This window comes from Aythya ferina (assembly GCF_964211825.1).
Source record: "Aythya ferina genome assembly, chromosome: 1".
In the NCBI taxonomy this organism is placed as follows: Eukaryota; Metazoa; Chordata; class Aves; order Anseriformes; family Anatidae; genus Aythya; species Aythya ferina.
In genome coordinates this window covers 117406577-117433244 of record NC_140296.1, presented here as the reverse complement: position 1 = coordinate 117433244, position 26668 = coordinate 117406577, and the positions used below count along the sequence as shown (strand labels likewise).

The following is a 26668-nucleotide window of genomic DNA, read 5'->3' as shown; positions in this document are numbered from 1 at the left end:
AGTTACTACTGACATGCTGGATGCCAAGCTAAATGAAATTCTTGCAGACAGTCCTCAAAAAAGCCAGAATTCTGCTTAGGTTTAAGTCAGCACCAGGAAAATAAATCTCAGCTTTAGGGAATGGTGGCCTACAATGCCAGTTCTCAAGAAGTTACTTTCACAAGTCACTTAAGTAGGATGGCATGAAGCTGCTAAGGCAACCACAACTTCCTCAAAAAGTGTTAGCTATGTTCCTTTCTGCAGGAGCCATGTATCAAAAAAAATCCCTGAACTCTTGCAAAGAAGAGCTGAGAATACTTAATTTCATGCAAACGTAGTAAATAAACTACCTAGTACAGACCCTCTGCTTTGCTCAATTGCCTGATGAAAACTGCTCAGCACTTTCTGTTCTGTGAGGTCCCCATGCAGCCTTTTTTCTTCTCCAGCTTTTTGGTATCACAGCCCTTTTGAGGGCCAATGAGAATGAAATCGAAACAGATAAAACTGCTAAGAGTACACAAGAACTTTTAAAAAAGCCAAACTTACCATGTCATCATACTGTTTCTTTTTAAACTGTTATAGCATATTTAGTGACAGATATTTACAGTTACAGTTAAGTCCAGATCAAGTCTGAGGAAGAAGGAAACAATTAGGTCCCTGATTACTTACTTAAGATAGAAGTCAATGATGACATCATTAAGAAACTCCCCATATTCTAAGCACTCTAGATCTTCTCTTGTGACTCCTAGTCCTCCTTTTGCAGGTGGGGGTGGATAAACAATCAGACTAGAAAATAAAAATCACATTATAACAGCAAAAAAACCATGTTTTACTTGACACTTCCTAGTATGGCTGTTCTGCATGGAAAATAATTTCTAGAAAACAAATGGTAGTTCTTAAAGCCATTAACTACCTCAAAAGCCCTTCACCCAATACTAAGAGTGTTTACAGAAGTGTAAGTGTGTTTACACTGCACACTAGAACACAGGAATTTTGAGAAAGCTTTTGAAAAGGAAACTGTTTTTCACCTTCACCTATTTTTTTTTCTATTGATAGAAGTAATTTACAAATGGTTATACAAAATGAGAAGAAATACTAGGGGAGGTACATACTCAAAAGGTATGAATGAACAGTAATTTTCTGTTCATTAAGACTCTGTTACTAGCTTGCTGCATTACACATTCATGTGCGCATTTTCGCATGTCTTTTGTTAACTAAGGGCCTGTAATAAGTAGTGAACTGTATGACCAACTAGTTATACATAAATCAAATATGACAGAACAGCGAAAGAAAACATTTTTAGAGGGAAAAAAAAAGGACTCAGCTTAAATTAGCAGTTTTGCTGTGATATGGACTTAGAGGACACTCACGGAGGTCAGAAAGTCCCTACCCTCCCACTGATGCATCCATGATATGACCTAGCAGTCACAGTTCAGGTATTCCCTAACTTCTATGAGATTCTTTTTCCTTTCACCCTGTAATATCCATCTTGTTTGTTAACTATTAAGATTGAAACAGGAATAGTTACATTTACATTTAATGGTATTTTCCATTTCTGTAACAACTTTCACGCAACACTCTCAAATCAACTCAAACATGCCAGGGCTTTCATTCCATCAACTTTTAAAATCAATTTGCTCCATCTTCATCTTCTCATTAAAATGAGAGATACATACTTCGTAACTGCTCCAGTTTCTCTTACTTCTTCCCATTCTTCATTCAGTGCGGAGGACAGAGAGATAGAATAGCAGCCACTACTCTGCTTATTTGCAAGGGCGTAACTGGGCCTGGACACTTTTGGTTTTGATTTCTACCAGAAAAAAAAAAAAGGCAATAATAAAAAGCATCAAACAACTTGATATGTAACACAGCACACACAAAAATCAAGCCTGAAGCCTGCAGGACTACACTGCATCACTGAAGAGGAACTTTGCTGGAGAGCAGAAGCATACATGAACGAGCATTTAGACAGACGTGCCAGAGCTCAGACAAAAAAAAAAAAAAAAGCCATGCCCCTTTAATATAGTGACAGGTCTTCATCTGTTTCTAACCACTCTCTTAAACTTTTTATATGCATTACTCAGCCAACTGAGGCGGAAGTAGTTTTGGAGAAGAAACAGGGCCTGAAAGGGTGATGGAAGACAAATATCAAACTGCCTTACTAGGAGCTGTGTATCCTTGGAAGCCTTAAAAATCTAGTTAACAAATCGCCTTGAAGCAATACAGATTTGAACTGGAAGCAGAGCAGCTTTACTTTTAAGTTCCAAGTTTCCCACCCAGATTGATGTGTTGTCTGCTTTTTACTGATGAGAACAAACACATATAATATCTGAAGTGACAATGATGTGGGGTTGTGCTGAGACATCTAACTATTCAGCGGGGGCATGCACAGTCCCAACTCCTTAGCAGGCTTAGGAATCCTTTAACATTTCAAGCTGTGAAGCCCCCACAGGGAAGCCTAGAGGTGTCTGGAACGAGTAAGATACACAGCTCCTCCTCTGCTGCACCCATTCACTTCTGCCTCAACTGAAAAATGGCTCTATTGCTATTGACTCCTGGCTTGCTGCCCTGGAGACAGCACAAGGGCAGGGAATCCCTACTTGTTCTAAGCTTACACAACCATAAGTGAACTGAAAGCTTCAGTATTTGCCACTTACAGATGAGGTCTACACATTATTCCTTCGTGCATACAATCTAGTTCATTGCAAATCTTGCCTCTTGTGAGAAATAACAAACATTGTTGTGTTGTTTTTTTACGCTATGGATAAATAAAACTTATTTTCTGCACCCGACTGATCTAAAACTTACTGGAATATGCAAATGCCAACAAGTAGTGATGAATCAAGCAACAGCTACTCACTAACCTGAAATGCAGGCTCATGAGCATATGAGGTATTCTCTTTTGTGACACACAGCTTTAGTAGGTCTTTACTGGAACTCATAAAAGAGCTTTCTTCAGGAGACAGGTCCTTAAACAAGGGTAAAGCTTGCTTCAAAGATAAAAATTCAGGGAGATCTGGTGCTCTGTTCTTCTTGCTTATGTCTGCAATTAATTCAGACAGACTGGCTTCTTCTTCTTCAGTGAGTGGTCGGGACAACTCAAGAAAAACAAATTCGCTAGATTTGGCTGGAAAAACGAGAGAATGGATATTATTAACAATTAGGTTATGTGATAAATGCTTGCCTGCACACCCACAGAGGAGCACAGAGAGGCAACAGCAGGAGGAGCCCAGGCAGTATCCTTGCTGGGCTCACCATAAGGCCATCAGCCCATCCACAAGGCCAGAGGAGCAGAAAGCGGACGTCAGGTCACTAGTGGGCCTCCACCCTGCTCACACAGGGAGGGAAACAGGATGAGACTGTTACTGGTGTCTGTCTTTATATGAACACTCTGTGCCTGTCTGTAGTATGCACTGTCAGCTGTGTACATGTGGGCATGCCTGCTGGGACTACGTCTTCAGCCTTGCTACAGATTGAAGCGGGAGACACGGAGCTGCAGCAGCTTTCCTCCCTGAAGTTGTTTGATCTGGTGTGATATATTTTTCTCTAATGTTATCACACTAAGAAAGCGGAGCAGAACTGTGGCAACCATTTACACAATCTGTAAAACTACCACTGATCTGTGTCTACATTCATTTCAGAAGATTTACATTGGTGTGTATTTAAAAGGCTTAAAACATTCAAGCATAGAAATTTAATAATTCCTGAAGGTTTCCACCAGAATAAATACGTAATCAAGATACATAAACCTAATACTAAGAAACGTCCCACAGCTTCATACTTAGATACCGCTCATTTAACTGGTAGCTGTGTCTATAGACACTACCAGTAACTTTAATAAACTCAGATATAGAAAAGTGAAGGTAACTCACTGCTAAAACTTCACTTAATGTCTCATGTTAAAGAACTCCTGCTCCTCAGGTAAAGTTAGCATTACATACATTTTATCTTTATAGAGGTAGTGACTGTACAGGGTAGAAGTACTGTTAAATTTCACAAAGGCAACTCTGACATCATAATTTTGCTAGATGTCATTTTGTAATGACTTTGCTAATGTAAAAACATGGCATGATTCAAACACTCTGAATAAATTGAGCAAAAGTTATACTCAGTTCTTACAGACCTTCACCCTCAAAAAAACAAACAGCTAATCTGTAAGATCCTACACACTAACCATCCCATTTGGCATCTAGTCAAAATTTTCTCCAATAATAATCCAATTGCCTTGGCAGTCTTGTCAAAGAACCAAATCAACATTTATCTGCCATGCCATTCTTCTAGCATATACACTATTCAAGAGTAAGGATACTTACCATATCCCATTTATTTTTGAGAGGGGTACTTCTTACACAAGCCTAGTTTTTAAAGACCTTGACACACAAAATTGAACAATGTTACAAGATCTTTTATTTTATTGATTTATGTAGCAGTGATTTCGAATCACATTATGCTGGGGTTTTCTTCTAAGATGTCTCGTTATGCTCATATTTGGAAAAGCAGAACTGACTGATTTTTGTCTTAAAAAAGCTATTGGTTTTCCTTAAAATTCCAGAAGTGCAAATGTAAAATAACCCCGTTACTGACATGACATGTACTAGACCTTTTCATTTAGGGAAAGTGATTACTCACATGGTTTGCTGATAACCCGCTTTCCTAATTGGGTTTCAATCTTTTCTACATAATCCGCAGACAACCAAAGGAAAATTATTGTTGAACAGCCACCATCACTTCTCCACACGCCAAACCTTCTCAAATCCAGGGTATCCACTGTCAGCTTGGTATTCTTATTAAGTGCCACTGTAGAAAATAAGATTTAAATTAACTTTATTTCGCTACCATAGATAATTGAAGTCATGCATGTCATAGTAATTACATACTAAGACCTCAGTACTATTAGAGTGCATTAAAACTGTATTCACATATTTTATTCCTAGCACTATACTAAATGTGTTGAGAATTTAGTACTTAAATCACTTATATCAAACCAGGTAAAACAAAGATAGCAAACAATAACACCAAAAGTTAAACATAATCTTCATGGAAGAGAAATCTTATTCTTGCTCAGAATAACCACAATTAATACACACACATTTCATAAATTTGCAAGTCATGAACTCTTATTTTCTTTTGGTCAATCCACCTTAGAAATGCTATGAGATATAGTAAACCATACATCACCTTTGGATAACAGACTGATAGCAAATCCATACTTATGTTCCTCTTGGCTTTAATCAATCCATACATTTTTAATAAACCTTAGGGTCTAAAAACCCTAATCTGAAAGGATTAATGTTTCACCTCAAAAACATGGTTTGGTACATTAAATACAGTTCAGCACTTCATATACGCAGGAATGTACAAGCAAGCCATTAAAACTAAAAGTTACCTTAAAAATGTAAAAACCTGCTGTTATTAATGCTTACACTGTAGACACCAACACTTTCATTTACTGAAAAATGTGCATTTTAAAAATGAATCAGTGTTTTTGCGAAAGTAAGATTATAAACTATTCACAATATAAATATATGCTGTGTTGTACTCTAAAGATATGGTTAAGAGAAGGCTAAATAAAAAAAATTTCTTACCTTGAAATGGTATCGTAATATACTTGGTCATAAACTGAAATAAGATTAAAAAGAATATAGGTGAGTTTGCTTTTTACAAATTGTTTAAAACTAAGTAAGAATATTTTATTATCTCCACATCTTTTACTGCTTATAGCCAAATAAACTGAAAACAACAGACCTAATTTGAGACTTAACATTGTCTATTCCACCTAAAACAACACTCTTATATATGTATTACAGAATTCGAATGACACTGAGAATAAGCAGTAAGTTAGAGTTGCCTACAGACTCCTTAAAAAAAAAAAATCAACAAAGATCTATGCTTAGACAAAAGGAACTTATTATTAGATGCTCCATGATAAAGACTGTAAGTGTAAGCTGCACTATTTGAACTAATAAATACCACATAAACAGTCGACACTGGACAATGACCTTGGTATTTATACTAAGTTTTGCACTGAAGGCCTCTAAAGTTTCTACTGCCACTATGCTAAGAAGACTTGGCTAAATAAAGAATGCTTTATGATCACTTGGACTGAAGGCTGTCATATACACTCACAGAAGAGGTTGCTCTTACTTTACTGCAACCACTAAGAATGACTTTTTTTTTTCCCCCAAGGAAAAATTTCACTTTCCACCTAAAAGCATTGATTCTAAAATATTTAAACTGGTCCCTGAAATGTTTTTGGCATATTCATTTAAGAGATTTCATTCATTTAAGAGATTTTCATGAGATGTTTTCATTACTGCATAAGAACTGCTGCACAAAATTGCTGCTTTGTGAAAAGCTTAAATTATTATTACAAGTCAGTATTTCAATATGTCTAGCTATGAACAAAAAAAAATACACATGCTTATACTTTTATAACTGCAATAAATACAATGAACATAGTCAAAGGCCTGTGGAAACTTCTGGAGCTGGTAATGCATTTAAAGTACACCTTCACTTACGTTTCTATGCCCTTTTGAGTCACATGTTGCCTATGCACTAATGCTTTTAGTATTGTTTTAACGGTCTTTGAAGCTACAAAACGAAGACTTTTCTGTTTAAATGCTAACATCAGTGCATAATAAACATCTCAACTCTGATCACTATGATTATTTTATTCTAAAATTTGTACTATAACCAAATACCATAACCAGAATTTTCATTTTAAAATTTTATCAAGATGACACCATAATACATCAACTTACCCTAGCAGGACCTGTTGATAACCATTTATATTTCCCGATGTACAGATTATCAAATTCAAAATCTAATCTTGGGTTCATCTGTTCACTAGGTTTGCTTCGAGAAGATAAGCTGATGGGACAATTAACTTCATCTGACTCTGTTAAAAGCTGGAAAAAAAAAGTATATGAGTATTAAATGAGGCATTTCCCTTCTGCAGTCTTACAAATTCTGTTTTTAAGAATTTACTCCCAAAGCCAAATTCTAAAATAAAAGCCATAAGTTTTTATCACAGTCATTACTGATAACCTCCTCAAGGGTTGAATCATATCTTGATCCGAACCTTCTATTATCAAGATACAACCTGCTCTCTTTACTTATTTACAGCCAAGTTTACAGCCAAGTGAAAACTTGTAAAACAGAGCAACAGAAAACACTCCTCTTCTGAGACTGAAGGTACAGGTTCCAATTCAATGCTTATGATCAAAATGATGCATCTGTGAGAGGAAGCAACAATGGCTCTCTTGGCCTGTTTCCGGATTAAAGAGATAGCCCAAATCCAGGTCAAACAAGGCAACACAAAGCTCGTCATGTCTAAAAAGGGGAAACAACTTTCATGGTTCGTTTTAGATTGTAATTCCACTGCTAGACCCACAGGAAAGGAAACTTGAACCTATCCTGTTCTGGTGTCTACAAAGATGCTTCAACTTCTCCAGGCAATGAAATACAACAGTGGACCAGATAACAAAAGAAACTACCATGAAATAAGTTACTACAGCTACGCCTTGGCTGGGGCTAATGGTATCTGCACTAAGCATTTCACACTTGTCCTAATGTGCAAGCAGAAATAAACTCTGTATAAATAAATTAAAGGGAGGGTATAACAATACATAGGCCAAAAACTGGACTACCTGCTCTGTACAGCTTTCCACATTGTCTTCCAATGGCTTTTCTGAGAAAAGGACGTCAGACTCTTGATCTGTTTCTTTAATATCAGTACTATTACCCTGCAGCAGTTCTATACATTTAGGTTCAGAAACTCCATCATTTGGTTCGGAAGATCCATCTTCATCATCACTGGAAAGGACAACTAAAGAGGGGAAAAATAGATACGTATACTATAAGATGCCGACTTGAGAATACTTCTTTCGTTGTAGATTTCAGATTAGCAAAATCCTCTCTCTCTTCCAGATGTAATACCAAAAAACATGATCCCAGCCAGCCATGGCCTGTGTGCACAAAACTGTATGTAACAAGATGTACTGTGTTCTATCTTTATTATCGTTTCATACTCAATTTTCAAAATTATTAAAAGACTATTAAAAGAGGTAAGCCACAACATACCTGCTTCAACAAAGAGAGAGTACTTTTCTCAATTTAAAGATCATTAAAAGGCACAATCTTTATTTTCCATAGCCACAAAAGCCAGCTGCAAGATAAGGACTGGAATTTGAAAATCCTGCTCTCTGCCTTCTTTACCTTTTACCATCTGTACTCCAGTAGATTGTACTGGACAGTCTGTTCTCAATCTTTTGTTCCATATATTTCAATTAGTCAGCCATGCGTGAGCTCTCCCAGTACCTAAGCGTATCAATAGTAACAGTCAGCAACACAGACACAGTACATACTTGGGTCAACCGAAACAACTGGCCGATCACCCCTGCAGATTCTGTTCCGGAGCCTGCTCAGGTACTGTGACGGGTCTGCCTTTGATTTCCTGATGGCACTAATTTGTGTTGAAATCACATCCTCGCTAGAGGCAGGAAGCTGTTTCTCTGACATATTTCTGGGAGGAGACTCTGAGCCAGGTTTCACTGTGCAGCTGTGAACAGGGTTTAAATGGTTGTGGGTGAGAGTGTCTAATTTAGAGTCTCTCTCCAATGTCCGGGCAATGCAACCCTGCACCAGGTTAGATCTGTGATCTTGTTCATCCTCACAAGGAGTTCTGCAGCCAGGACGTGGAGTTGAACTCAATCTTTGCTCTTTCTAGAAAATATGGATCAGACAAAAGATATGTATTGTATATTTATTCCTTGACCTTTCTGTGACGGTTCAGATTAGTGATAACTGACTTTGCTATGAGCTAGATAAAATAATTATAGCTGATTCAATAAGTCTTTTTTTTTTTTCCTAAATAACTGATAAGAATAAAACTTTCGGAAAGGGTATGACAGATGGAGGAGGAAGAAGGAATTCACCATCCACAAGATTTCAGTAACATCAGGTATACTTCACAAATTTTGTATAGAAGTTCCCCAATCAGTTATACCGTCTGTGAAGAGAGCTTCACTTTAGCTAGGTAACTTATTTCCCAAATTATTTTACTCCATGCTCCTGTCTGAAAGAAACACTGTCATTCCTCTCTCTCAACCTTTCTGCTACAACAGGCATATTCTGATACCGCGAACAGATGTACATACTCGCTCTTCTTGATGCATCACTGAACTCAATAGATGCCACAGTTCTGCTAGATACCCTATTTATCAGTACAATTCTTGAATTTTGGATATTGCTACCGCTACTACAGAAGTGCATGCAAGTGCACAGCATGGGCAAACATGTATACAAATATATAAATTAAAATTAAATGCAACTTACAGGCTGTAGAAGTGATTTTTCTGGAATGTGTGCATTACAATCATCAGAAATATGGCCACTATATCTTCTTTTCCTTTTCTCAGAATCCAAACAGCTTGATCCCTTCCAACTAAGAGAAGTACTGTTTGTGTTTCTTTTCCTCTTATCCAGTTCATCACAGTTCTTGTTTTCTGTGTTAAAAAAAGAAAAAGTGATTTAATGGGTTACACTTTGTATTTCTTTGCATGTATCTTTGTATTTCTTGGTATCTATTACATTTTATATAAATCACATGGCAGCAGACAACTTCCATGAGAGATAGTTCTTTTCTAATTGTGTGTAGTTGTCAGAACATATTCCCTAAAATAATATGGGAAACATTATCGTCACAAGAATAGATAAGCATATAACCAAAGTCACTACTCCCAAGTATGAATTAGTGCTCTATATTCCGCGGTCTTTCTTTTAGTTTCTCCTGGATGCAACATTCTCCACCTTCCTGTTTGCATCCGCAAATGTTACTAAACGGTATTGTCGTGGTTTAACCCGGCTGGCACCTAAACACCACGCAGCCGTTCGCTCACCCTCCCCCCTCCCTCTCTGGGACGGGGGAGAGAAATGGAAAGTGAAGCCCGTGAGTTGAGATAAAGACAGTTTAATAAGACAGGAAAATAATAATAATAATAATAATAATAATAATAATAATAATAATAATAATAATAATAATACAATGATGATAATAGTACTACTACTAATAATATGTACAAACAAGTGATGCACAATGCAATTGCTCACCACCCGCTGACCGATGCCCAGCCTAACCCCGAGCAGTCCGGCCCCCTCCCCCCGGCTAGCCACCCCTATATATTGTTTAGCATGACGTCAGATGGTATGGAATACCCCTTTGGCTAGTTCGGGTCACCTGTCCTGGGTCTGTCCCCTCCCAGCTCTTACTGCACCCCCAGCCTGCCTGTTGGCAGGACAGAGCAAAAGGCTGAGATGTCCTTGGCTTGGTATAAGCACTGCTCTGCAACAATTAAAACATCGGGGTGTTATCAGCACTCTTCTCATCCTAAGCCAAAACACAGCATTCCACCAGCTACTAGGAAGAAAATTAATTCTGTTCTAACTGAAACCAGGACAGGTATTGAGAAGACCGTATGTTCCCCCTATAAAATCAGCTCCTTATTTTCAACAAAAAAAAATAAAAATAGTCATGCAGTAGAAATTTCAGCGGGGTTCACAAACCATTTCAGTATTCCTAATATATTCCATTCTTGAGAATAAAGAGATTTATTTTTAAAAAATCAGGATTATAATGATGTAGTGAGGCTTCTCTCAGTTTCTTTTTGTTCACAGATCTGATTCATCATGGCTTTATTCTTATTTAAAAACATAACTACCTGATACATTTCACCATACCTGTAAAAGCTTGGTTTTGAGAAAACATATATACTGCAACATATATTAATAATGCAATGATGCAACGACTATTATTTTATTTCTGTGCTCTGCTTGTAACACTAGACTTCAGAAAAAATATATATTCTCAGCAATCTCAAACCATCATATCTGAACGCTAGGTTATTGCTCATTACAAACCTTTCTTTTGTAGCTCTCGTCTTCTACAGGTGACGACATTACTTCTTTCTGGTTCCTTAGAAGCTTTGGTCAATTCAGACAGATCATCATCTGTCATTCTTGAGCAATATTCTGGCCTGTAAAGAACATTAACCAAGAGTTATCTTTAATTTTGGAAGAATACTTAAAAAAAACCTCAACAGAAACAAGAGTTGGTTAGACAAATTTCTGCCTCTCAAAAGCAGGTGGAGCTCAGCAAATGAAACACAAGCTATTTCAGTTCCCATTAGGAAAATATGCAGATGCTCTGACATCACTAATGAAATGAATGTTTATAGAAGACGCAAGGAATGAAAATTTGACATGCTTGATACCAGACACTGAAATATTATTTTGCTGTAAAGCATGACTGCCATGAGAACACAGAACAAAAAAAAAAAAAAAAAAGAGAACAACAGTCAACTAATTGTATCCTTGCCTTTGAATGTAGTAGGAATGAGGCAAAGTAGTATATTTGTTACTTAGATTTAGAACTGCTAATAGAGTCCACAGGGTAAGTTCCTGCAACGAGAAAAGACTTGAAAACGAAGTTCCTGCTCAAAAGAGCCTGAAACAGTAATTTTGAAGGGAGTTGGACAGAGAGGGATCTGAATGAGTAAGAAACGGAAAAGAAATAGACAGGGTTTACAGTATGGAAAACTAGGAAACCTACACATGTATTTCTGAGCTTGTATCTTCATTCTAAAAATAAGGACATACAAGAAAGTAATCATCTGGGGTTTTTATTTGTTTTTGATTTTTGTTTTTAATATATTGGAGAATATATAGATAGGATGCAGTGATAGCCTAAACCGTATGACATCCTTACATTTGAGTCTGATGTTGCAAATGTTAACTTCACTATTTTAACTTCACACATTCTCTGCAGGCTACTTAGAGCTGACAGAAGTCTTACGTAACTGTACTCTGGCTTCCAGTGTATGTATTATGAACATATAACTCAATATGGTAACGTGATATTTTCTCACTGCAACATAATTACATCGAATATACAAGACTTCTCTTCTGAAAATTTACCAGGAAACTAACCTTCTTGACCTTTGCTTCATTTGCTGTGAAAGTTGGAAGATAAGAAAAAAAAAAACAAAAAAAAAACAGAAGATTTAAAAGATAAATGCTCCTCTGCAAAATCTGTTCCTTTCCTCCTTTTGTTACCTCACTTAGTACAAAATGATTTTGTGTTAAGCTTTTTATTATGTGTTTAACTTGGAATTTTGCAGTCCAATTTGCAAAGAGCTAACTGCTGATCATATGGGTCCAAACAGCTGAGCTTGGACCTGTAAAGAATGTCGTGAACCAAGGGAAAGAACACTCTTTGCCATCTTTAACTGGACAACCAAAATTGTTAGACACTTTCTGAACAGCTGCCCGATCTTCAGCACCATATCTGTAAACTGGAGTTTGACTGCTCTTCGGGAATGCTGTGAAGGTAAATAAAGATTTCCAGAGTGCTCTGATATTAGTGATGAACACTACATAAACACCACGAAGGAATTACTAACTCTCTTGCCACTCGCCAAGAACCACAGATGTGCCCATATGCACAAGAAGAGTATATGGAGATAAACTTTATCATTCATTCTAGATATTGAACACGACAGAGTCTTCCAAAGAGCAGGCAGCTCTAGGTAAGGAATAGCTAGCCTTACTGCAGAAAACTTGATTTTGGAACTCTCGACTCTACTTAAATGCTTGTATTCAGAACATGTAATCTGACTGCTTTGAATGAAAATACTTAAGTGTTTTTTAGATTTTCTTTTACATCAATATTATAATTGAGACATCTTAACAAGAAATAGGGCACTTTTCTAGGAATGGTTCACTTAGTGGACTTCCCTGAACATATTTACTGTATATATATATATAAACTGTGCAGGTTTTATTTTTATTTGCAGTCTGCACAGATAGTTCCATTTAAAATGCACCTCTTAACAGGTATATGCATAACCTAAGAGGCTGTGAAAGTATATTCTGAAGTGTTCTCAAGAGCCACGAGAAACAAGCATAAATTTAGACAGCCCTATGTTTATTCACATTTAAGACCCACCTTAAATTCATTATATCGATAGATCAGTGGTGACTTAAACAAATGGATTTCATGCTGGGTTGCAGTGAAAAAGCAATGCAAAATCCCCTCTGTAACATCAAAAGCAAGAAAGGAAACAGGGAACTCACAAGTGCTAGCTGATTGAGGACAGTTAACTTACGACCCCCCTGTTTTGATCACACACAATTCTTTTACTTCATTTGTGATTTCCATAGCATACCAAAGGAACAACGTTCAGTACAACAGAACCTGCATTCTAGTTACTCTGATGGTACCAGACAATCTCAACAGGGCCAAGTGCATACATATGCATATCCATAATAAGGGGGAAGCTTCAGCTGCTCAGAAGAGACTCCAAAATCAGAAACCATGCCAAGTGTATCCTTGCACAGACAGGAACTACAGAGAGGTGACCAGGATCAAACTGTGTCTTTGTTGGAACAAACCCTAAATTCTCCATTTCCCACAGGATATGTAGATATGTATTAGAACTTGCACTAATACCCTGGTCACTGGGAGGGTAAAGTGCAAAATCCTCCTCATGTGCTTTCCTGCTAATAATGAGCTTTTTACTTCATGCATTAGAAAACTGCATTTCAGGAAAGCTAATCCTTCAAGCAACGAACACCACCAAATCTAAAGCAAGTTGAGGAAACCACCTACTAAAAAAAAAAAAATATTACTCAGACCCTTTTTACCTAAAAAGAGAAAATTAACTACGGAAAAATACAGACATTACTTAACCTAAATTAATATAGATTTAGTTCCATACTTTTATTTAAAAAGTCTGAACTTCCCTCTATTGGTATGTCAGTAATGGATTTCTGTCGCTGTTTCTCCTCTTCACAGGGTTACACGGAGCAGAGTGGTTATCAGCTGTTTCAGTACTGGAGAGTTCAAGCCATTCTTGTGCTTAATATACAACAGCCACCCTTCAACTATGAGCTTGAAAAAACACGCAAGATGCTTCCTTGGATGTAGAGCATTACATTAAAAAGTTGGGGTTTTCCTCTCTACAAATGCACTACCTCCCATTGTACAAAACAATACAAAGAAGAAAAAAATATAGATCTTAAAGATTTTGTAGTAAAACAAAACAAAGAAAATCCAATCCAAACTCCCCACCTACAATGTTCTCTAACATGTTCATGTATCAGAATGAAGAGTACATGTATAACTTACTTTTCTCAAGATTTTTTAATATTTCTTTAATCTAGGAACTGTTGATTATTCCTGCCCCCACCAATTCTTCTTCTCTTCCTTCCTCATTCTATTTTCTGCCCACAGATACCTAGCTATTTGTTCCTGTGGATACTTTGCTGTTAAGCAAAGAGAAGGCCATAAAAGGCAAGAAGAAACAGCTTACTGTGAATTCAACTCCCATCCTGGACTGGAAAAAAAAAAAAAAAAAAACTTATATAATTATAATATCTACTTTCTGCTAGTTTTGTGTGTCAAGCATTACTGTGGTGTTCAATCAATGTAAACACAGGAAGAAAAGAGGAAAAGCAGATGCTAAGCAATGAGTGTGACACACACACAGCCCTTAAACAGTGGTCATCTGTTGATGAGACTTACATCTCTGATGGATTAATGAGAAAAGAAATGAACAAATCACAAAGAGGAGCTTGGCAAAATCCTGTACGGAAGTTACTTGAAACCATGTTAGAACACATTAATAGCAACAGGAAAACAGGACTCATTCTGGACACAAAACCAACTGAACTATGTTTGAATTACATGTCTGTCTTCAAAGATCAAAACCAGCTATCCACTGGAAATGCAGATTCCTCTTCTGAGAGAAGAGTAGCCCCTTGATGTAATGCACAGCTTGAATCAGAATAAATGTGAAGTTAAAATGGCTCATCAGAGAGGGATGTTAGTTTGCACTCAGGAAATTCAACTTCTGCTTCAAGGCAGGAGTATTATAAAAATTGTTCCTGTGCAAATCTTTTCCATTGTGAAGTTATGTCATTTCAGGAAAACCAGTGAAATCAGCACTGAGTAACATACCTTTCAGACAGAAAAGAACTTTCATGAGGAGAACTTAATATTTGACATGTCTGCACGTTGGTAACTGATGATGAAGCTAGTTGACCTGATTGTAATTTGTCAGCATCAGATAAATCAGCATCAATTATTACGTGGCTGTCTATGTATTTTCTTCCAATTCTCGTCCTCAGGACATTCGTCAAGATAACTTGAGGTTGCCTGCCATATATATAACAGTAAATCATAAATACTGCACCAAAATCCAGAGAAAGAAGCTTCATGTTAAATTCATGCATTTTAGGGGCTTGGTAATGCCCAGCATCATCAACATTCATTACTCTTTTCTCAATCCCCTAGAAACAAAATGCCACTAAAAAACTTAAAATCCAAGGTAAGCAGATAAAGCCAAAAAATAAAGGCAAGAATTTGTAAAGGAAAAGGCTAGGGAAATAATTTCACCTTAACAAAGTATTATTCACGCTATGTTGCCTCTAATACATAATCTAAGTATTGTTTAATAACACTAAAGCAGCTCTAAAACAATTCAATCAATATCTGTAGATATTTCTCTGAATTATGGAGCAAACAATCTTGATTTTCCTGTGAACAAGAAGCCTCCAGTAAAACAGAACCCCCTCAAGCAGTTAGTCAACAGGTAAAAAGGAGCACATACACAAAAAGTTAGCATTAGATTTTGTTCCCCCTCCACAACTTTCAGGGGAGATTCTACAATATAGAAATAGCGAGGCTCAGAAAAACATCTGCAACTCTAAGAGACTACCACAAAAATAAGCTAGCCAAAAATATGAAGATGTTCACTGAACCACAGATGTATAAGAGCAGCACAACTTATTTTGCAAAATGCAACTGCAGCCAGCTTGTTGTACAGCCTTTGACTTACTCCCCTCCTCTTTCTCAAACTGGGTTTAAATTCTACCACTTCCAGTCCGAGTTATTTTGGATCATGATATATTGTCATGGCCTTTTTCACATCTATTACAAACAATGTTGTCTTTTGGGTATCTCCTGCATAATTCTCCTGATGCCTGTATTCACCCACAAATCACACTCCAGTACAGACTGCGTGATGTCTGGGGAGCACTCAGATCTCCTCCTGCATTGAGATGCAAATCTATTTTTAATCAGGAGGCTACATTAGGGACAGGCTGTTGCAAAGACTCATGGGTAACATGCAATGATTTATCATTATAAATACAATTTAGAGGAAGAGTGATACAGAAGAATACCATAGTCTGGATGCAACCTCCAATAAAGGAAGTCCCTAAACTGTTTATCGTCAGAAGCTCAGAGAGAAACATCAGTGACCACTAGACTTGATATGTCTCTCTTCTGCTCCTTTGTGCCTGTTCTTGTATTTTCATGTGTAGTCTGTAGAACAGTGAAAATACACTCGGTACCTTGCCTGAGAAAGAGGGAAGTTAAATGCAGATGTGCTCTTCTTTTCCCAAGAATTTAAAATTTGTGTATCTTTTTTTGAGAGTCTCATGGCTGAATGAAATTGGTCTTGTCAGTGGTACAGGATCATCTGATCAGAAATCCCATTACAGCGCACCTGGTACCATCTCTCTCGATAATTACCAACAGGAACCAGGAACAACAGAATTCAACCCAGTCAGATAACAGGAGAATGAGAACAAATTTCACAAACAAGACAGCTGTGATACAACATAGAATAGTTACTCATGAAAAATAACTGCAAGGAAAATTATTTTCTTTAGTGACACAAGGCAAAGACAACGTACCTTTTAGACAGAAAAAGACTTTGAAGGGTAGGATTTAAAATTTGCCATATCTTTAGGCTGGCAACAGATGATGAGGGTGGTTGATTTGAGTGCAGCTTGCCAGCATCAGAAAAAATAGCATCAGTTTTAGGTCGCACCTGTGTGTATTTTCTTCCTATTTTCGTCCTCAGGACATTCGTCAAGATAACTTTGGGTTGCCTGCCATGCATATAATAATAAATTAATAATAGGGTGCTGAGAGCTTGTTAAGTCACATGAATTCAACACAGCTTTTCCATGAGTTTCCTGTCCCTGCATCATAACTTGTATATTCATTAGAATTAACTTCACTTTCCTGACAATTTACAAAGCAATTCTCTTTGAAGAGGAGGAATAACAACATGATCTGTTGATCGACCCATCCTTCCAGGGTTTCTTCTTCTGGTAATCAATGACTAAACAGATCCATATGTGATTCTAAAGTTGCAAACTTTCAATACAGGGACATGGAAACGTCAGTGCTTATTTGTTATTGCAAAACGTCAGAAGTAGTATCACCATGGCCTTACAAACTATTCTGAAAGCATATCGGGTATTTTCAGGGAATGAAAACAAGCAGTCACTTTGTGGCATCTTATTTTAGAACCACAAAGACTGGCTTCCACGTTAACATTTAGAATACAATCTCACAGTTGTGAAGCTCCAACTGATTACATCTCTTCAATTTCACTGAAGAAGTAACAGTCAAATACGAATTACTAAATTAATGAAGACTCACTACTATGATTCTTTAAACAAGTAGCTAAACTTCTGAGTCTGCTAGGTACATACTGAAGTCTTGACCTAAAGAATTAACTCTGCATCAAGGTCAGTATCTTGAACAGCTTTCTTTAAACTGATAAGCATTATGTACCATAGTTGGTTTGTCAGGATTTATCCTAGATTACTAATTTCATTTTCAAACAGGTGGGAGTTGGACTGGTTTTCCCAGGACAGTTGTAAGAGCACACCAAAGCTCAGGCTAGCATGATGGTTTTTAAAAGATTACCAAGGTAAGAACTCCTTTCTCGCTTGTGTGTCTAACCTAAATCACTCACCCTCTAGTGCAAGAATCCTTCTTTCACAGCTATAGAAAGACTTGTACTGTTCACATAGCTTTTACATGTTTCAGCAACATAGCTGAAGCAAACAGATGCTATTCTTCAAAGGGTTGACAACTGCAGACCTGGTGACATGCTTCATTCAGCTCAAGAGCTCAGTTATTTGCTAGGGGGTACTAAACATACACTTGCATGAAAAGCCTTGGAGAACAAGTATGCTTGAGCCTTTAAGCTTTTTTTTTTTTTTTTTTTTTTTAGCATTTGCTATGCTAGTGATAGGTGAACAGGGAAGATATTTCAAAATCCTTCTGTGGTGTTCTTGTGTAAGTTGTTGCATGTTGAGATTTCTTTTCCCTGCTAATGTATTGTATTACCACAACTTCTTACTGAACTTGAAAGACAGTAAGGTTTCACTGCACAACTGGGAGAACCTGGTTATACACTATGAATGCTTTTCAATTTTAATCAAATCTCTGCATCGCTGAATGCCATGGTTTATGTGCACAATGACCTGCTTTCTCCAAGAGCTCTGCTATGCATTTCCTAGACGAGCGGTCTCCAGACTTTTTTGAGCACGCACCCCATCAGTAGAGACTTTAATCACACAATGTTTATTTAATTATAAGTTATACAAAACACTACTAATACATAAGTTAATAAACAAATACTGAAAAAAATGATTAATAATGATAAAAACATTTTATTTCTTATTTATTAATGGTACAAAAATTACTTGTTTCCTGCACACCAATGGGTTGTCTTGCAGATCTCCTGGGGGTGTGCACCCCACTCTGGAGTCCAGTGTCCTGCATGACGGACAGTAAACTTAAATGGTTCCAATTCAAAACTAAGTAACTTAAGCTGAAGCATAGACGCTGTCCTCCATTCTCTGGGCTTTTCTTACAAGTTTCCAAAGGAAAACTAAATAGAAGAGTACTGGTTTTGGTAGGGAAGGAGTTTATTTTCTTCAGAGCAGCTCTTGAAGTGCTTTCTTTTGGATTTCTGGTGAAAACTGTTGTTGATAACACACCAAAATCATTACAGTAGAGCACCATGAGACAACATAAGTTAATGTATGGAACCTTCCACCCTCCTGACTAGAGTAATGCTAACAGACTATTTGGCAGAACTATTTTTTTTCAGGTTTCATTGTTGTATAAATAACAGGTTTTCTTTTCTTTCTTTCTGACAAAGTTGCCGTAATTAAATTTTACTAAATTTAGCCTGAGTTCACAAGATAATTAGTCCATTGGGAACACACATGGTCACAGAGTCTTCGGTTTAATTGTATGATCAGGACCTACAAAGCTAACTGAAAAGATTCCAACCCTTAAGGACTTGAACAATATCATAGTGACAAAAGAAAACCTACAGCAGGAGGTAAAGCAGTTAGAAGAATTTCCAGTGCAACTGGACTTCATTACCTATCACTTGTTCTGCTAGATTGGAAGCTTAAATCTGACATCCTTTGCTCTTATTCCTATCAGGTTCGATCCTGACAGGCTCCAGGTCCCTTAGCAATTTGGTTTAGTAATTGTTATTAAGACCTGAAGTGGCAATGTTTGCTACTCCCTTGATTTAAATAGGCTTTATATATTTTAATAAAAATATCTTCACAAAAATCATCTTGCAATTTGAAGTATACACTCATTTAGGCAACTAGCTTTGCACTGGAAACCTGCCTGGTAAGGAAAAAAGCCTCCAACAAATAGCCAAATATGTATCTTTTTCTTCCTCGTTATCTGGACAGGTGACAGCATCAAACTAAGGCATCACTTCCTACATGGAACCAATTTCTGACTGAAGACATTCATATGAACCATCTATTACAACCTATCTTCAGAGCTGTACAGTGCTTGCAGCTCTCAATGGCTTCCCTTTTTAAAAGGGAACGTGGCACCTGGTGGTATTTCTTGAAAAATCATGCAACTAAGAGTAAGCATCAAAGAAATGCAAGAAAAACACCTACATTTATGCCAAAACCAATCTCTGCTATGAGGACTGGGACACAGATACCTAAATTACCTATTAAATTGTCTGCAAAATGAAGTGAGTAAGTCACACAAAAGGAATTAAAAAAAAAAAGAAAAACTGATGCAAAGCAGGAAAAAAGCAAGCAAAGTATGCACCAAAACCAAGTCCTGCTGACAGAAAGCAACCTTGCACAACACTAAGACTGGAGGCATCTTGGTGAAGGAAAACCAAAACAGTGTTTTTGTTTCTACAGCAAATACCCACCTTATTTATGCCCTCTTCTCCACTTCCACACATATACGTAAAGGTAATGAAAACATACTTAAAATTGTAGGAATGGGAAAGAAAAAAAATGCAATGTGAAAAATGCTGTTAGCTGCTCCTCTCGAGTCTTAAATCACTTCACGGGCAGAAGTATTACGCTAACTTAAGAGTACAGGATGGAAATAATTCATATCAGTTGGCAGAAAATGGCTGACCTCTACTGCACACGAGAAACAGAGCTCCTAGATCCAGCTCCTTTCTCAATGCTTGTATTTGGGTACAAATCAGTGTCACAACCCTTGGCTCCTATTTGTTCAAAACTATATTACAGTGCGATCAAAAGCAGACCTAGAAGCTACCAACTTCTCTTGGAATAAACAATGGCTTCACAACCATCTCCATTGCCAATATTCTTCTATCAGTAAACCCGGATTTTATACAAATAAGTATTTTAACAGTGAGATCCCATGTATCATGGCAGGGTCCCCTGTCAGCTCCTGTAATAGCTGAATACTTATCCTGGGCTCACAGAATAAGGCCACTGATAGACTTGCTATATATCATTTACGTTTTTGCAGTATGTACACAGACTAGGTGGTCCTCAGCCCTTCAAAGCCCAAGTGAATAAAATGATACCCAATTAATAATGGGAAACTCTCATTGTCGCATTCATTGACTACATCATGTGGAACAGAAAACCTTTCTGTTGTCCTCATCCTCCTACTCTAAGACCTTGCCCTTCCAGCAATTCATTAGAAGTCAATGTTTTAATGGCAAACATTCCAACTAGCCTCACCGCTTTGCTGGAGCAGGAAGTTATTACAACCTGGATGTGTGCATCAGGGCAAGGGGAAGCACTATGTAAGGATTGTCTCAGGGTGGTACTCGATTCAGTTGTGACATATTACAGTTAATGTTTAAAATTCTGAGTGGAAAGAATCCCATCTTATTTAAGTACTCCTCCTACCTTCCCCCAAAGAAAACTTAACAGACCAGGACTAGAAGCTTGAATTTCAAAACAACTATTTTGTTGTTGGATTGTGTTTGGTTTTTATTTCCCTCTTAGAGAATACAGGAGTAATACAACTGAGGTACTTGCATGTCCCTTGGCTTTGTTTCCAGTCAGTGATAGTTACCCCTTGGAACAGTGTCATCCCCTTCCCCAACAATAAAAAAAAAAAAGCTTCATAAGTGGGATTAAAAAAACAAAAACATAAGATGACCAATAAATATCATGCTTAACTTCCTGCAAAAACGCTAATCGGACTATTTGTATTTAACAAACAGTTCTAATCTGTTCTGACACAATCACAAAACATATAAGAGATCGCCATGGTATCAGAGGGACTACGGAACTAACTCACCTTGACACCTTGTCCAGAGATCACAAACAACCCACCTCAGAGTCCCTTTCCACAAGGCCCCGAGTAGGTATTCGAATGTAAGCAGTCACGTTTTATGACCACTTCCAACCCTCATGGTCCTTCCTCTCAGTTGAAGGAACAGAAGCAATGAACTACTACATTTTGTAATCCAGAACTTCAATTAAACCGTGAGCAAATGTGAGTTTGTGCTAACACATCCCTTTAGTCACTTCTGACTAAAAGAAGTGGCAGTAACGATGCTTAGGCAACACTTTAGATGAAATATACCTCCCTAAGGATTTGGTATTAGCTACCATTAATTAAGATCATACTTCAAAAAAAAAAGTGAGGAGCTAAGAGTTTGCCTTGAAGACTTATTTCCTGGTTTCACAGTAAATGCAAGTGTGACAGAACACCTACTGTCACTATGCATTCTCGTGATCTTTGTTTCTAAGTCTCTCCTTACAATAAATCATTTATGACCAAGTTAAATTCCAGTCAGAAAACAGGGCAGAGAATGGGGCAAAAATCATGCAATTATTTCCATGATTTATGGAACAATAGTTGCTTCATTAAGATAAATAAAATTAACTCTTTCATGAAGTCACTATGCTTCTTGGCTACTGTCACAATCTATTTCTCCATTTTCATTTCCATTTGTCTACAATGACTGTAAAGCTTCAGAGTTTTCTTGGATACTTTTCAAGATTGTAAGCAGGTCAACAAACTGTAATTCCTCCAGTCAGTGTTCCATTCTCATTTTGATGTTGCAACCTTGTGTTGAAGCAAAAAAAGGTATGCTTGCTTCATAATTTAGTGTCATTAAGTCACTGAAACATTATATTCTCTGAAGATGGGCTACCAGCTTGAAAACCATCTCCACATGACCCAATTAACTAGAAACCAATAATACCTGTATTCAAGGAAGATTACAAATTTCAGAAAATACAAACAGAAAAACTAATTTTGAAATGGCTTCTTACCCAATTGATTCTTCATCATTAGAGCTGCATCTGTCACAGTCCCTTTGCCTTTTTCCTTTTGCATAAGTCCCTCTGTTGCTGGCACTTAATCTCCACTGAAATAAAACAAATAAAGTTGGAAAGTTCCAACAGACCCAAGTGTCATAACGGACATTACACCTGAAAAATGAACAACGCCAGACATCGAAACAAGTCAACTGATCAGATAGAGCAGAGATGCAAGGAACATATACAGCAATTTTGTAACATGAGTTTATTTACTATAAAGAATGTGTGTATTGCCTGATCTTGCTGGGAACTTGCTCTTTTTTCCTCCAGAATTAATACAGGACAATTCAATTACTCCCCTATCTAAAGGGAGCACTATCCCAAAAAGATACTTAAATATTAAGCTTTTTTCACATAGTTGCAGTTTAGTGAAATAACCTCTACTTTAACTCTGTGAATTTAACCAAGTGACATTCCACTCACAGATGCATAATTCTAATTAGGAATTAGCTGAAGGTTTGATATTTGCATAGTGTGACAGAAGCAAGACCTGCCCTTCCCCAGGTCATCTTGCCTTACCAGAATGCATTTATAATTCCAAATTAAATCAATGAAGCCCACAAACATGCTGTTATTTCTGGAATTCCAGAAACCTCTCTACTCTATCCTCACATTTTTCATATAAAAGATAAACCAAACTGAGGTTTGAAAATGATGCCAGTCAGGCTTAAGGCAGACCAAGTTATCATCATTTCTGTTTGAGTGTGGTGTGAAAGGATGCCTGAAAGGTTCATGCCTACACATATTTTGCATGCTTTAGAGATTCAAAGATGTGTACAAAATCATACTTTTTCCTTACCAAACTGACTGTAATGAAAAAAACAAACAAACAAACAAACAAACAAAAAATCAGTTTTACAACAGCTGGAAGCAAGAAGGTGCTTTCCCCTCCTTCTGCCTCCAAACACCATGTAGCTCAACAATCAGTGCTCTGAGGAGAGCATGTGACAAACCTATATGCTCAAAATCAATGAAAGCTACACAACATTTTTTCTAATGATGTTGAGCCAACACTCAATGCTAAATACAGCTTGGATAGATGTTTGGTCCTGTGTATAGAATAAAGATTTAATTACAATAACTCCTGAGTTCTCTCTTTTTACAAGAGAATATAAAAAAGACTCATTTATAGCATATGAAGACCCCTTATGCATGGAAAAATATGAAATACATAGAAGGTAAGGAAAACAAGAAATTGAAGACAAGACATAGAGGAAATAGGAAACGATTTTTCAATTCACCCAGTCCAGTCACCATTTTTGTATAGGCAGAGAGAAAGACAGGAAAAATTCTGTACTGGTGCTACCTGGCTCTGCCTAAGAGGCTGCTGCTTTTAACTCCAGGGTATGACTTCCTAGTTCAAAGCCCTACTACAACTGCATGCTCTGCTTGCTTTATCAGTACAGAACATAACAGGGCCTACCATGAGAACTGGGTCACAATACCAGCACTCCTGTAAGTTACAAGAATTCCTAACTTTCCTTACCAGGTTTTGACAACTTCTCTGTAGAGGAGCTGTTTTGTCTAGCCACATGGTTCTGAAAGCAGTAAAACTGGCAACAAACTCTCAATGTCCTGAGCTGAAGGAGTCAGGAGCAGCAAAACACATTTCTTAAGTATGGCATTTAAAAAAAACTTAGTCAATTTCCAACAGATTTTGTACTTGTTTGCTTCTATGCCTGACCCAGATAATCAAGAAAATCATTTATGATAATGCCATTTACAGTCTTAATATGGAAATTAGTTACTTCTGCATTAAGACTTAAAATTCTATGAAAACTCATGTTGTATTTCAACTATTCTCTTAGAGTTTCAGCTCTTAGAGACAAATAATAACCAACTGAAAACCGAATGTGAAAGCAACTTCCATAGCATAATAAAACCAGCTTGGGTAAGTAACCCAAGTCAGAAAACAATGGAACAACAAAAACATGTACGTGCCTTTAAATTCATGGTGTAAGAGAGAACTTCAGCACTTGAGATTGGCTTTAACAAAATGGAAACCTTCTGTCAACTCCATCTGAGGACCAACTCTGCTTTTTTATTATTTAGGCTAGTAACACAGCACAGGCTTCCATTTCTGTAGCTGTACGCTTGCAGATACATTCCAGACCTACCTACACACTTCACTTTCCTAGTTAATCTAGGTCAGTTACTGGTCACATAGGTATAAGGAAGTACAAAAAAAAATATCCAACCTCCGAACCAGAATAAAACACCCATGCAACTTTCCTACATACTTTATGCTCTGAAGAACTTCTGTTTACCTCTTTTAAAGGGTAGTCCCAATGGTGGGAGCCTGGGAGCCTTGTCAAAGGGGACTGAACTTGGACATCCTCTGACTTGGTGTTTGGTTTCTTCTTTGGGATACGAAACTGAAAATAGAGGATGTTACACACATGATAAAACTTAATTATCTGCTGGTGCTATGAGCTGACTTACTGCCAGGTACAAAGTTCTTGTAACCATGAGACAAAAAGTTGCAAGTAAAGCACTGACCTTTGACTTGAACAATACATTCTCATTGATGCTTCATCATAAATCAAGTCATACCACATGAGGAGCTAGTTTTAACAGATTAAATTTCTTAAAAAAAACACAGGAAGACTCCTCATATTTCATTAACTTTACAATGGCCTCAACTACATGCCCAAGAGGTGAAAACAAATCTACTGGCACTGAGTTTTCTCACTGCCCTCTAGTTTACTTACACTATAGATTAACCCTCACGTATCAGTTTAAAGAACAATAAAGAAAAAACAAAATAGCTGAACCATATGAGGTTTGCTCACTCAAAAAAAAAGAGCATTTATATCTCGTAATAGTATCAGTGCTTTAGTATGATTATTTAGCATCGGTACTCAAAATACTATCAGCTGTTGTCATTCCCAACCTCTGCAAAAATGAAACTGGTATTTCCAATTTAAGTACTGAAGAGGAAGCATTTATTAATTCTTAGTTTACCAGTTCAAAAAAAAAAAAAAAAAAGTACGTAGGAAATAATTTATTGGCATTCAAAACAAAAATAATCAAGCTGAATTGCTGCAAGTTCATCGAGACAAGAAAAGGGTTACATTTTCTATCAAGTTGATTAAACCCATTAAATAATCTCAGCTAAACACAAGAATGGAAGCCTTGACATTTCTCCAGGTATCCTGAGATGTAAAGCCTTACCACTGCAAATATGACCAGATTCATGTGCATCAGCAATGGAATGTAGTGCTGATACCTTTCACAGGATCAGTATGTCAGCCAAGAAAAGGTTGAAGCTACTCTATATGATGGCTACTGCAAAATTCATTTATGAATTGAGTTTGATGGATGCCAGATGTCCTATCTTGCAACATGAAAGTACAAGTAAAGACTTTAGAAGAATAAGGCTAAACTTAATTAACAGAATCTGCATTCATCAGCTCCATATACATATCATAACTTTCAGATCATAACTGAAGTACATGGTATCACCAATGAGATAATCCTTCAATTCTATAATTTGAACTGAAAGTGCTCTTTTTTTTTCCCTCTGTAACTTCTTTGAAACAAAAACATATATATTTTTAGTGAACTTTCAGGCCCGAATTTCTATACTGTATTTCTATACTGTACCTCAACCTGCTTCTTATAGTCAAATACAATACCAGATTCCTCAAATTATAAAGGATGTAAGTGTAATAATACACAGGCATCAACTTTAAATAAATGTATCTCCCCTACCCTTCAATGAATTTTTAAGGATGGAAAAGATAATTTTTCATAATCAAGAATCTCTACAGTTAGGGGGGTTGTTTATTTGAAGAAATGGTTTACAAACTTCTCCTCTTCCAACCTGTGTATCAGCAGCAAATTCCTTGCTTCCAAATGCCACAGAAACCACTAGTCAGGCAACAGGTTATAAGCTTTGTGACAGCACGTAATTGAAAAAAAAATTAATATACATTTCATGTTACTGAGGTTCGGATGACCACTGTAATAATACAACATTAAGAACAGGTTAAGTCAGACTCAGAAAACAGAAAAAAAAAAAACAGATGGACAGACAGAAAGGGATAAAGAGCACAAGATACGTTCATCAGCAACATTTCCACCTCACTCTATGTTATTTTGTAAATGTTTGCACTTGTTAAGATCTTGGTTAGTCATGGCCACAAATAACTTCTGGAACAAGCACAAAGTGAACAGGTACCCAACACAGGTCTGAATTTATGGCATTTGCAATGTA

General features: G+C 37.0%; 1 protein-coding gene and 1 long non-coding RNA gene across 17 annotated transcripts in view; one reads left to right on the top strand and one right to left on the bottom strand.

Annotated features, from left to right (window-relative positions):
• The window catches only part of SENP7 (SUMO specific peptidase 7), a 44979-nt gene that overhangs the window by 11214 nt on the left and 7097 nt on the right, over nt 1-26668 (bottom strand). For 4 of the 16 annotated variants that reach the window (XM_084522191.1, XM_084522201.1, XM_084522200.1 and 1 more), the window contains exons 3-16: nt 24717-24824; nt 22402-22496; nt 16738-16935; nt 14996-15193; nt 10897-11012; nt 9316-9485; nt 8346-8703; nt 7629-7807; nt 6741-6887; nt 5565-5598; nt 4609-4776; nt 2844-3106; nt 1656-1789; nt 649-765 (exon numbers count right to left, since the gene is read on the bottom strand). In XM_084522191.1, the coding sequence (XP_084378317.1) occupies nt 649-765; nt 1656-1789; nt 2844-3106; nt 4609-4776; nt 5565-5598; nt 6741-6887; nt 7629-7807; nt 8346-8703; nt 9316-9485; nt 10897-11012; nt 14996-15193; nt 16738-16935; nt 22402-22496; nt 24717-24824 (2285 nt within the window). The remainder of the gene's footprint in view (nt 1-648; nt 766-1655; nt 1790-2843; nt 3107-4608; nt 4777-5564; nt 5599-6740; nt 6888-7628; nt 7808-8345; nt 8704-9315; nt 9486-10896; nt 11013-14995; nt 15194-16737; nt 16936-22401; nt 22497-24716; nt 24825-26668) is intronic. The other 12 variants (XM_084522202.1, XM_084522204.1, XM_084522205.1 and 9 more) reach the window with 6 other exon arrangements.
• On the top strand, nt 16973-19959 carry LOC311438274. Its single transcript, XR_014694047.1, has 3 exons — nt 16973-17583; nt 17683-17768; nt 19567-19959. It is a non-coding gene; the product is annotated as an uncharacterized lncRNA (long non-coding RNA).